This window comes from Erinaceus europaeus, chromosome 13 (assembly GCF_950295315.1).
Source record: "Erinaceus europaeus chromosome 13, mEriEur2.1, whole genome shotgun sequence".
Lineage (NCBI taxonomy): Eukaryota > Metazoa > Chordata > Mammalia > Eulipotyphla > Erinaceidae > Erinaceus > Erinaceus europaeus.
In genome coordinates, this window is record NC_080174.1 from 48,230,377 (window position 1) to 48,243,703 (window position 13,327).

General features: G+C 46.4%; 2 protein-coding genes across 2 annotated transcripts; one reads left to right on the plus strand and one right to left on the minus strand.

Annotated features, from left to right (window-relative positions):
• Positions 1–3,484: 3,484 nt before the first annotated feature.
• Positions 3,485–4,007, plus strand: LOC103128371 (small ribosomal subunit protein uS19-like). The gene is given in 1 exon segment (XM_060205073.1): positions 3,485–4,007. A coding segment is annotated over 1 exon segment (339 nt). The 5' UTR covers positions 3,485–3,499; the 3' UTR covers positions 3,839–4,007.
• Positions 4,008–4,942: 935 nt separating this feature from the next.
• LOC103113715 (eukaryotic translation initiation factor 3 subunit I) lies at positions 4,943–13,175 on the minus strand. Its single transcript, XM_060204945.1, has 9 exons — positions 13,101–13,175; positions 12,699–12,897; positions 11,195–11,260; positions 9,759–9,908; positions 9,549–9,676; positions 7,780–7,890; positions 7,576–7,665; positions 7,221–7,294; positions 4,943–5,062 (listed from the first exon to the last, which is right to left on the minus strand). The coding sequence occupies exons 1-9, from the start codon at positions 13,173–13,175 to the stop codon at positions 4,966–4,968; spliced, it is 990 nt and encodes a 329-aa protein (XP_060060928.1). The 3' UTR covers positions 4,943–4,965.
• Positions 13,176–13,327: the final 152 nt, after the last annotated feature.

Genomic DNA, 13,327 nt, shown 5'->3' on the forward strand with positions numbered 1-13,327 from the left:
AAGCAAGAGGCAAACCCCTTTGGGGGGAGCCCCCGACCTGCATGGTTTTATTAACTGCATGGAGATCTTGGAGGAGGCACCATTTTCCCGAGCGTTTTTTAATCACAAAGACAGGAGTATTCCATAGGCTTCGAGAATGGCGAATGTGTCCCAAGGACAACTGCTCTCAGATGAGCTCTTTTAAAATTTCTAGTTTATCCCTAGGTAAAGGCCACTGTTCCACCCAGACAGGCTCATTAGAAAGCCAGCTTAAGCAGGGTGTTTGGCTACGAACAGTGGCATTTATTATTGGGGGTGCTGATTAGACCTGGTCTCGCGGGAACGAGTGTTACACTCTGCAGAGGCATCTGCGGATATCCTAACATCAATACATTCTAGAAGATCCCTGCCAATAGGTTGGTGCTAATATTAGCTACCAAAGGGAGGAAGTGCCTGGTAGAACCTTCTGGGTCTTCCCACATGAGCGAGTCTCGTGTGTGAAATGATTGGGTCACTCCTCCTACTCCATGTATACTGGGTCCAGGGATAAGTTCCCAATCTTGGGGAACCTCTTCTTGCCTTAAAATCGTCTTTGCTGCCCCCATGTCAATGAAAAATTTAAAAGGAATATTGCCAATCTTTACTGTCATAGAAGGGTGACCCCGTTCTAAAACAGGAGTGGTCCACAAAATCTCAGGCTCCAAATTTCTACCATTCAGGGGCAAACCATCTTTATGAAATTGGGACCAACAATCTCTCTTCCAATGAAACCCCTTATGACATCTTGGACAAACAGTACGTGGTCTCTGGCTCCCTGACTGAAAGCAGGGTTGCTCTGACTGGAGGCGTGGTCGCTCTAACTGGAGACGGGGTTTCCCTGACTGGAGGTGTAGTCGCAGCTTATCAGGACATTGGTTATGCCAATGTCCTTGGCGACCGCACTGAAAGCAGGCCCCGTTGTGATTACGTGGGGTAACTGCATAAACCTGTGTTGTAGTGGGTGCCCCATAATTGCCTGATGTAAGTTCCTGTGTCGCTAAAATCCAGTTATCTGGGTGTAGGTGTTTAAGATTAAGGCATGCCTAATGGAATTGTGGTATCATGCCTTCCCAGACAATAGCGCAGGAGTAGTGAGCGGACGTCAGGATTATAAACCTTTCTCTCTAAGCTTGTCTTCACCCTTGAGATGAAGCTCGCTAATGATTCATCAGTGCCTTGGCGAAGAGAGTTAATGGGAACTGACGAATCTACATTGGGTGGGGTCACCCTTTCCCATGCTTGTGTTGCGCAGATGTGTACCTGTTCAAAATAACCAGTTGGAAACCTGGCTTCTGCCTGCTGAGCTCCAGATTCATAAGCTCCTTCTCCAAACAAAGCATCAGAATCCCATTCTACCTGTTTGTTGCTATTTTCCTGCGACTGTCTAGAGCACTCATCGTGGAAGCATGCCTTCCACTGTAGGTAGAGGGGGTCTGGGAGTGCAGCACGAGCCAGGTCCTTCCAATCCTGGGGCATGTTAAGATGGTGGTAAAAACTCCTTAAAACGGACTTGGTCCATGGAGCATGCAAACCGTCCTCCCTGACCGCTTGTCTGAGTTGTCCAAGCTCTATAGAGGTGTATGGCTGCCACGGCTGAGGGTTTTGTTTAGAAGGGGCCATGTTTACCGGGAAGGTATGGATTTGGTTCGATGACACTGGGGAGAGATCTACGGAAGTGAAAGGTGCCATGGAAACTGCTGTAGTGGCAGGGGAAACTGAACACGTATCTACGGGGATGTAGCTCTTGGGGTGGACTGCAAATGGTTTAAGGTCCTTAAATACTGAAAAAATATCCTTTAACTCTTGTATCTCAGCCACAAGGTCTCTTAATGACGAGGTGTCAGCAGGGGGAGGAGTCGAAGGAGAGGAAGCCACAGGGTCTCTTAATGATGAGGTATTAGCAGGGGGAGGAGTCAAAGAAGTGGAAGCCACAGCAAGAGAAACTGAATCCGTGTCTGTGGGGACAGCTGGGAGAGGGATCAAAGGAGCGGCCGAACACGTGTCTGTGGGGACAGCTGGGGGAGGGGTCAATGGAGCAGCCGAACACGTGTCTGCGGGGGCAGTGGGGGGAGGGGTCGTGGAAGCAGAAGCTGCCACAGGAGAAACTGAACACGTGTCTCCGGAGGCAGCGGTTTTGGGGCTGATTGCAGATTGCTTAGGGTGTTTAAGTCTTAAGCAAATATCCTTTAACTCCCGTATCTCAGCCTCAAGGTCACTTAACCTTTTGGCAGGAGGCCTTGTACATATCCTGAAAATAGCAAATATAGCCATGAGAACCCACGGTGTAGCGAAAATTAAAGCATCTCTGAGATCGAAAGCCTGTCCCAGGAGAGAAGGATAGAATGTCTGGGACACCTCCTCATAAAATGGAAAAAATCCCATGATGGAGGGAAACGCAGGGCCACAGAGGCGGGCAGATGCCACTTACCTGTGTCTGGGCGGCTTTTCTGGACCTCAGGCTGGGCGTGAGTGCGGGACACGTTGAGCGCCAGATGTTGTTGAGCCAGATGTTGTTGTGCGCCGGCCGCGGAGAAGAGAGAGGGACTCTAGAGCGAAGAGGAAACACAAATATTTATTTGCGCTGGCACCTCAGAGTTGGGTGCTAGAGAAGCAGGTTGGGCCATGTGGAGGTAGCGAAAATGGCCGCCTCATGCAGTAACCTTTCCTGCATCTGAACACCTGAGTGAAGCGCTGGCAAGAGAGCGAGGTGCGGAAAATGAAGGGTTTTTATAGGAGTAGCTTTCATGAGAATGGGAAGGGGGAGGAGTAACCATAGCACTCCAGGATAGGATAATAACTCTCGTGAGAATGGGAGGGGGGAGGAGTAACCAAAGCACTCCAAATATCGCGGGGATATAGACAATGCCCTGAGGGCACAACATGGCGGAACAGGCACTCCCAGAATGTCCCAACTCTCACGGGAACTAGTAGCCTGAGGGGAAAACATGGCAGATGTGAATGCATCTGCACAATTTCCCAGCATGCTACCATGAGGCCAACCTGACTTCCCTGGGCAGACGACCTCACTACTAATATGTCCTAGAACCTCCCCTCCTTAGAGCCCTGCCCCACTAGGGAAAGACAGAAACAGGCTGAGAGTGTGGATCCACCTGTCAACACCCATGTCAAGCAGAGAAGCAATTACAGAAGCCAGAATTCCCACCTTCTACACCCCATAAAAAATTTTGGTCCATACTCCCAGAGGAATAAGAATAGAGAAATTTCCTGGAGACACAGAGCTCTGGTTGTGGGAACTGTGTGGAATTGTACCCCTGTTATGTTACAATCTTGTTAATCATTATTAAACCACTATATTAAGATTTTTTTTTAATATCACACTCACCAGCTTCATGCTCGGATCAGAAATCACAACACTGTTTCCAGAGCGCCAGGGGACAAGATAGCGGAAGTGGAGCAGAAGAAGAAGCGCACATTCTGCAAGTTCACCTACCCCACCGTGGACCTCGACCAGCTGTTAGACATGTCTTAAGAGCAGCTGATGTAGCTGCACAGTGCAAGGCAGAACCAGGGGCTGCAGAAGCAGCACTCGCTGCTCAAGAGCCTGCACAAGGCCAAGGAGGCGCCGCCCATGGAGAAGCCCAAGGTGGTGAAGACGCACCTCTGCAACATGATCATCCTGCCGGAGATGGTGGGCAGCATGGTGGGCGTGTACAACAGCAAGAGCTTCAACCAGGTGGAGATCAAGCCCGAGATGATCAGCCACTACCTGGGCGAGTTCTCCATCACCTACAAGCCTGTCAACGGCGCCACGCACTCATTGCGCTCATCCCGCTCAAGAAGCCACAGCAGTAAAGCCTGAGACTCCGCCAAAAAAAAAAGAAAAAGAAAAAGAAAGAAATCACAACACTGCACACCCCCAAGGGACACACAGACTTTCCATTGAATGAATGAAGGTTCCATCCCACAGGGTGTCACCCATTCACAAAAAGCACTTGATCTGTCACGAACTTCCACCCTTCGTTCCTGCCCCACCCTGGGAATAAGAACTCTTCAAAATGACTTAGAGTCCTTGCACCCCAGTGCAGAATGGGAAGTTGTCGTGTTGAGGGCACAGGAGGCAGGGCTGCGTGAAAGGAGTCTTTATGCCAGCTAGCCTAAGGCCAAGGGCACTGGGTTTGTAGAGGAGAGTGCAGCTTGCCTTCTGGCTCTGCCACTAGCTGATTATGGAAGCATGGGGGCAGGGGGTGGAGCCCAGTTTCTGCTTCTACAGCGCAGCCATGATCCTGTGTCCTCTCTCTCTGAGCTTCAGGAGGCTGAACAAGATGATGCCTTGGGAAATGCCAAGTGACATATTTTTCACTTTGTCATTTTATTGGGGGGGATAATGTTTTACAGTACAGCTGTTGACACACTAAGGGACCGAGTATGTGTACACACATATCCATAAGTTACGGGCAACTATATTCCCTAAATTAAAGTGCTTACCAGTCCTCTGTGATTAGACTTAGCCCTAATAAGCTCAGCAATCTGGTAGAACGGCCTAAAAAGGGACCATCAATTTTCCAGTCAAATGTCTATTACATAGGCCTAAACACCCTTCTCTTCCACACCCTGCTTCAGGTCCCTTAGTCACTGTGTCCACTCAGCTCACCACACACACACACACACACACACACACACACACACACACACACACACACAACCAGACAAGCAAAAAGCAACTGCTGAGAGTGGTGGGTCACTGCAGGTGAGAAGACACAGAAACAACACTGTATGTACCCGTATGTCTGTGTGTCTCTATGTTTAATAAAGCTTTATTTTATTTTTTTATTTTATGTCCTGCTAGAATCTCTGTTTCTTCTCCCATGTCAAGGTGAAGTTTTCTTGTCTACTTCTATTTCTTTTTTTTTTTTTCCCCACAAGCTGGGAACAGAGGGAGGGAGGGAAACAAATCAGATCCATGAACTCAGCTCCCTTCCTAGGATCTCACCTCTTGCCATCAGGATGGAAGGCAACACTGTTGATAGGCCCGAAGTGACCTTTGACTCTACCAAACTCTTCTTCAAAGGCCAAGTGGAAGAACCTGGTGAAAAGGGACAGTTAATTCATTCTCCATCTCCTTCCACAACACTCTGGAGATACCAATTCCCAAAGGCAAACTACAAAGTGGAGAAGCCGGGATGAGGAGAAATGAGTGCATAAAATAAGATGCCAGGGTGAGCCCCCACACCTATGGACATCTAATCTTTGACAAAGGGGCTCAGACTATTAAATGGGGAAAGCAGAGTCTCTTCAACAAATGGTGTTGGAAACAATGGGTTGAAACATGCAGAAGAATGAAACTGAACCATTGTATTTCACCAAATACAAAAGTAAATTCCAAGTGGATCAAGGACTTGGATGTTAGACCACAAACTATCAGATACTTAGAGGAAAATATTGGCAGAACTCTTTTCCGCATAAATTTTAAAGACATCTTCAATGAAACAAATCCAATTACAAGGAAGACTAAGGCAAGTATAAACCTATGGGACTACATCAAATTAAAAAGCTTCTTCACAGCAAAAGAAACCACTATGCAAACCAAGAGACCCCTCACAGAATGGGAGAAGATCTTTACATGCCACACATCAGACAAGAGTTTAATAACCAACATATATAAAGAGCTTGCCTGACTCAACAACAAGACAACAAATAACCCCATCCAAAAATGGGGGGAGGACATGGACAGAATATTCACCACAGAAGAGATCCAAAAGGCCGAGAAACACATGAAAAAAATGCTCCAAGTCTCTGATTGTCAAAGAAATGTAAATAAAGACAACAACGAGATACCACTTCACTCCTGTGAGAATGTCATACATCAGAAAAGGTAACAGCAGCAAATGCTGGAGAGGGTGTGGGGTCAAAGGAACCCTCCTACACTGCTGGTGGGAATGTCAATTGGTCCAACATCTGTGGAGAACAGTCTGGAGATCTCTCAGAAGGCTAGAAATGGACCTACCCTATGATCCTGCAATTCCTCTCCTGAGGATGGATATATTGGGTTCCACTTCCTAAGGAACCCAACACATCCATCCAAAAATATCTGTGTACACATATGTTCTTGGCAGCACAATTTGTAATAGTCAAAACCTGGAAGCAACCCAGGTGTTCAACAACAGATGAGTGGCTGAGCAAGTTGTGGTCTGTATACACAATGGAATACTACTCAGCTATTAAAAATGGTGACTTCACCTTTTTCAGCTGATCTTGGATGGACCTTGAAAAAATCATGTTGAGTGAAATAAGTCAGAAACAGAAGAATGAATATGGGATGATCTCACTCTCAGGCAGAAGTTGAAAAACAAGATCAGAAAACACAAAAACAGAACCTGAAATGGAATTGGTGCATCTCACCAAAGTAAAAGACTCTGGGGTGGGTGGGTGGGGAGAATATAGGTCCAAGAAGGATTCAGAGGACCTAGTGGGGGTTGTATTGTCAAATGGGAAACTGGGGAATGTTATGCATGTACAAACTATTGTACTTACTGTTGAATGTAAAACATTACTTCTCCAATAAAAAAAAGAAATAAATAAATAAATACGGTGCCAGGGGCCAGGTCACCACCTGGTGCACCTGGTTGAGTATACACATCTGCAGGGAGGATACTTAATAAGCAGTGAAGCATGTCTGCAGGTGTCTATCTTTCTCTCGCCATCTCCGTTTCTCCCCCTCCCCTCAATTTTTCTGTTCTATCTGATAAAATATAGAAGAAAAAAAAATAAAAGGCTGCTGAGAGCAATGGATTCACAGTGCCAGCACCAAGCCCCAATAACAGCCCTGGTAGTGTTGGTGGTAATAATAATAATAATAATAATAATAATTACAATAAAATATGATGAGGTCTGGGGAGATACCATAGTGGTTATGCAAACAACCATCAAGTCGGAGGCTCTGAGATCCCAGGTTTAACCCCCAGTAACACTATAAGCCAGAGGTGAACAGTGCAAAATAAACTCCTGAAAAATAAACTGCTCTATTACGCACTATATTACCAATGAAACAAGGGAAGTCTCTTCAGGTATGTTTCCCCTTTATTAGGTCTCTTCTCCCTCCCTCCCCCAACCTCTCTTTCTCTAACAAAGGCAGGCAGGGAGGGAGACCACAGCTTCCTCATTTGCACACTGCAAAGCAACACATCTAAGTGAGCTATTTCACATGCCTTCCACGATGTTTGTTTGGAAGAACTCTCATTTACCTGGCCTCAAATTTGCCAATCCTGGTAGAGGTTGTGGTTACATCCATGGCTTCCTGACCACCGCCCAGCACCACCTGAAGGAGACACGAAATTCTAGATAGGTCCAAAGAGCAGCTAAGTCCATTTTCTGTTCCTCCAACCCCAATGAGCTATTGACATCTGTCTCATCACACTGGGTAGCTATTAACAGAGGATGTTTTAGTCACCTCCTCCTTTGTCCCCCAGGGTTTCCCAAACATTCAGCTTTGTTGCTGCTCTGGTAACCTCCTCTCTACTTAATGCCCTTTCCCCCTTGGTGTGTAGTTTATCTGCTAGGCAAACACCTAGATCCTGGAAGCATCTGGATCTCCCTTACATGGTCATAGTTGGGAGAGAGGGCAGCTGAGTTGACAGGACGTTCTGTTCGGAAGGTCTTCTGGTGATCAAGGGTTGTGGAATCAAAGAGCTGGAGAGAGAAGGTAGGGGAGAGATCTGTCAAAAGAGCCCTCTTGGGCAAGGAAGTCAGGCAAGGTGAAAGTTGTGCAGGAGCAGCCCCGCCAGACCAGTTGTGCAGACTCACCTTGGCTGTGTTGTCTTTGGATGCAGTGACAAACATAGTCATATCCCTAGATAACTGGATGTCGTTGATCTGCCGGGAGTGCTCTTTAACATTCACTAATACCTCACCAGACTGGGAAGGAAGGAGAGAGAGGTTCTGACCAGGCTGAACCCATTACACCACAGTCTAGCCAGGGTTCTTCACTGCTTCTTGTCCTATTAAGGTGTCAGTCTTGGGGCCAGGTGGTGGCACACATGTTGCAATGCACAAGGGTCCGGGTTCAAGCTCCTGGCTCCCACCTTGAGGGGGAAAGCTTCACAAGTGGTGAAGCAGGTCTGCAGGTGTCTGTTCCATCCCCCGCCCAACCATACTTGGCTGTTTCTATCACTACTGTGTCTAGCCATCTCCCTGAGGTATCACAGTGTTTCTTTTAAAAAAAAAAATACCTCCCTTGACTCTGCCTTCGTTTGCAATGTCCTTTCTTCATTATTTGAAGCTCCATCTGTTCTTCCTGGCTTAATGTGGCAGAGGGCGCTCTGCACACTGGGTTAAGATTTCCATAGTGGCACAATATACAATCTGACTCCTATTTAATGTATCTTGAGTGAAGTTTTTCAGTATCTGAAGTCACTTGATTCTTAGAACTGTTTTGGTTTGTTGGACAGAGACAGAGGTAGAGATAAAGGATGGGAAAGGGGTAGGTAACATAATGGTTATGCAAACAGGCTCTCATGCCTGGGATCCAGGTCCCAGGTTCATTCAATCCCCTGCACCACCACAAACCAGAGCTGAGCAGTGTTCTGGTTAAAAAAAAATAAGAAAAGAGAGAGAGAGATAAAGAGTGAAAGAGGGAGTCAGGCAGTAGCACAGTGGGTTAAGCGCAGGTAGCACAAAGCACAAGGACCAGCGTAAGGATCCCGGTTTGAGACCCCGGCTCCCCACCTGCAGGGGAGTTGCTTCACAGGCAGTGAAGCAGGTCTGCAAGTGTCTCTGTTTCTCTCCCCCTCTCTGTCTTCCCCTCCTCTCTCCACTTCTCTCTGTCCTATCCAACTACAATGATATCAATAACAACAATAACTACAATAAAAAACAAGGGAAACGGGACCTTGGTGGTGGTGCACCTGGTTGAGCGCACATATTACAGTGCACAAGGGCCTGGGTTCGAGCCCCCGGTCCCCACCTGCAGGGGGAAGGCTTTACGAGTGGTGAAGCAGGTTTGCAGATGTCTCTCTGTCTCTTTCCTCTCTATCTCCCCTCCTCCTCTCAATTTCTGGCTGTCTCTATCCAATAAATAAAGATCCAATAAATAAAATAAAGATAAAAAAGGTCAACAAAAGGGAAATAAATATTTAAAAATGTTTTAAAAAGAGTGAAAGAGACCACAACATCAACGCTTCTTTCAGTGTTGTGTGGGCCAGGCTCAAACACGGGTCACATACATGGCAAAGCAGCACACTAACCGAGTGAGTTATTCTGCTGGCCCTGAAACATTTTGCACATAAAATAAACTTAGGGAATCAATGCACCATGCCTAAAATCACATAACTAGAAAGTGGTGGAATCTGTATTTGAATCCAGTCTTAAACATTTTATTATTTATTTTGCCAGAGCACTGCTCAGCTCTGGCTTATAGTAGTGGCAGGGGGATTGAACCTGAGACTTGGAACCTCAGATATGAAAGTCATTTACATAACCACTATGCTATCTTCCCAGCCCCCAGTCTTTGTTCTTAACCAATGCATTATTCTGCTCCTTGTGGAGAAACATTCTGGTGGGCTCAGGACCCTTACCTTAGCACTATACTGGTTGAGCTCTCCACTCTCGTGGCCTGCAATGATGCACTCTCCCAGGGGCCCCCAAACAGCACTGGTAATCTTGGAGTCATTGCAAGGGATCTTCATGTAGGGCTCATTGTTGTCTGTGTGGGACAGCAGATGTCTAGTCCTGGATTCTGAAGCTGAACCCCTCACCCCAACCCCAGACTGGCCCATTGTTCTTACCGATCTGGCTTGGATCCCGCAGGTCAAAGAAGCTCACAAAGCACTGGTAGCCCATCTGCTTGTCCGTGGAGAGCATAATGATGTTACCCCCAAAGTCAAAACCACAAGTTCGAACAGCTGAATTGGTCTTGAGTAAAGCCAGTTGCTTCCCTGGGGACAGGCAGAGTGTTGGCCACTTGCAGTCACTACAAGAAGGGGACTCTATTCCTGTCTGCCCCTGTGACTGTAGCACATTCCCTCCTCCTCCTCACTGTGTGCTCTGGTTCAAGTCTTTTTCACATCTTACCTACAGTCCTTACCTCCAGAGAACCCCTGCTTTCATATACTAGCACAGCGTATAGTAGATTGCAATGGATCTCTCTCATGCTACTCTGGCAAAGACGTGCTCTAATTTTCCTGCACGTCCCCAGTGCCCAGGTCAACCCGGTATGGAATTGGGAGCCCAGGAAGTATTTACTAAACAGAACAGCTTAACAGCCTCCCTTGTCGTCAGTCTCAGTTATTCCAAGGACCCCCACGGCAACCTGAGCTTGCTAAAACTAAACACAGACTACCCTTCTTCCCTGCTCAGAGACTTCCATAGCACGTCAAGCCCTGAAGAACAAAGTTAGGCTTACAAGTTCAGTATTCAAGGTCTGTTCTGAGCCTCATCTGCCTCATCTTCCCTATACACTGTCAATTTCATCACCCAAGAAGCAGTAAGTTCCTCCAAGTCAGATAACCTGGACATTTGTTGTGCTTTCACTCCGGCAAAGACCAAAGCGACGACCACTTTCTCACCCTTTAAGCCCCAGCTCATGTGATGTACCTCTTGGGAAACCTTGCTGGGCTGGTCCTTGCCCCACTCCCCGCAGTTGGTTGCCTTCGTCCTGGCCGTCTGCAGTACTGTATGCTTTCTCTAACAAGACTTAACATAACCCAGGAGGTGGGTGCAGTGGATAAAGTGTTGGGACTCTCAAACATGAGCTCTGGAGTTCACTCCTAGGCAGTGCATGTGCCAGAGTGAGACTTTGATTCTCCTTCTCTCTTCCTTATAAATTCATAAGAACTTTATTTTATTTTTATGGAGGGGATTAGTGGTTTATAAAACAGTTGTAGATTCATCTATAAAATTTCGCAAATTTCTGCAAAATACTCAAACACCCCCCCCCCGTCCCCCAGTGCAGGTCCTCCATCATGCACCAGGACCTGAAAGCCACCCACCTCCACCCTCAATCCTTTGCTTTGATCCAATACAATACACCAATAAAACAAAATTTAAGACTTATAGCTTACTGTTGCTTTTTCTTTCTCATTTGTTTTTCTTATTTTCTCAAGTCATTGGTTCCCAATGTAAGAACTAGGAATCATCTCCTGATTTATCTACATTCCCCCAGAATCTGTTCACTTAAGCAGTATACTGCTGGGGGAAAAAAAAAATGAATGACCCCGCTTACCTGTCTCACAGTCCCAGAGACGACAGCTGTTGTCAGCTGAGCCAGTGAGGACATGTTTGGTGTCCCCTGAAGAAAGGTGTTAAGAAACATGACCATGGTCCAGGAGGTAGCACAGTCAATAAAGAGCATTGGACTCTCAAGCATGAGGTACCGAGTTCAGTTCCCAGCAGTACATGTACCAGAGTGATGTCTAGTTCTTTCTCTCCTCCCATCTTTCTCATTAATAAACAAAGAAAATCTTTAAAAAAGAGAGAGAAATATAACAGGGCTGGGTGGTGGAGCACCTAATTGCATGCATATGATGTTACAATGTGCAAGGACCCGGGTTGGAGCTACTGGTCCCCACCTGCAGACGGAAAGCTTTGCAAGTGTCTCTACGTCACTCTCCCTCCCTATCTCCCCCTTTCCTCTTGATTTCGGGCTGTCTCTATCCAATAAATAAAGATTAAAAAAAGAGACATGACAAAGTTCTTATGAGCCCTTGCCCTTTGGGAGGTCAAGTGAATCATCGTCCTGTTTACTCTTTTTTAAAAATTTATTTATTTTAAATATTTATTTATTCCCTTTTGTTGCCCTTGTTTTATTGTTGCAGTTATTATTGTTGTTACTGATGTTGTTGTTGGGTAGGACAGTGAGAAAATGGAGATGGAAAAGTCAGAGAGGGGGAGAAAAAGATAAGACACCTGCAGACTTGCTTCACCGCTTGTGAAGCAACTCCCCTGCAGGTGGGGAGCTGGGAGCTCGAACAGGTATCCTTATGGGGGTACTCATCCTGTTTACTCTTAAAGAAACCCTTTTTTGCTAAACCTGTCAGCTTCTCGCTCTCTCTGTCCAGACCATTATGTAAGTGGTAACTCAGCTGTTTTACACACTCCCCCCCATGATTTAATATGTGAATGTTCTCAAATTCCTGAATAAAGTTTAAAATTCCTGAAAAAAAAATACTTTTTTCCCCTTTCTTTTTTAATCATCTTTATTTACTTATTGGGCAGAGACAGCCAAAAATTGAGAGGGGAGGGACGATAGAGAAGGAGAGACAGAGAGACACCTGCAGCCCTGCTTCATCACTCGCAAAGCTTTCCTCCTGCAGGGGGGGACCAGGAGCTTGAACCTGGGTCCTTGCACATTGTAACATGTGCTCTCAACCAGATGCACGACCACCCGGCCCCTCTTTCCTTCTTTCTGAGAGCATAATGAAGACCACAGCACCAAAACTTCCTCTGTTGTGGTGGTAGCCTGGCTCAAACCTGGGTGGCACACATGGCAAAGCAGTGAGCTATCCAAGTGAGCTATTTTACTGGCCCTCCAAAGAAGTTTTCGTCCTCTCTTACCTCAAAGCATTTTAGTCTTCTCATCCAAAACTGGAACTTAGCCTGACTGAACAGACTGGCAAATAGGCTCATTCTTTAGACCCACCCACATGAGCCCAAACTCCCAACCTCCAACATAGCAGATCTGCCATTGTTTGCAGGCTCGGGCTCCATGTACTCAACGATAAGGATACAGTCAGCATCTACACACCATACAGCTCCAGTATGGCCCATGTAGGTGCCCAGCCTCTCACCATTCACAGAGTACCATACATTGACAATCTGGAAGAACAAGAGGGGAGGGAGAGAGTGTAGTACGCACACCAGACAGAACACTGGCCTCCTATTCTGCCTCAGGAAGCAAATCTTGACTCTTTCCAGGCCAGAGTCTGCCTACCCACTCACTTCTTAGGAAACAGCTAATTACTTAGTAAAAAGATCAACTCCTAGTGTCTCCTCTCTGTCAGTAAGGCGCAAGAGGCTCTGCAGGCTTGCAAAAAAAAAAAAAAAAAAAAAAAAAAACCTCTCATTTGCCATGTCTCAGACCTCTCCCAGATTCCTAAATACCCAGAAAAATCAGATCTCAAATTGAGCACCAGTGTCCTTGGTGTCTTGTCCAAGAGGAAGCAATTCGTAGTAGAAAACCAGGGCTGCAGTTCCAGCCCTGACATGTTCTCACTGTCTCAAATTAGTGCTTTTCCCCTCAGATTCTCTTCCTGTCAGTAGAATAACCATGACAATGTCTTCTTCAAAGGGAAGCTGTTGTGCTCCAATGTAATGAGATGTAAGGAATTTAACCTACTGTTTTTTGGGGTTTTTTTTT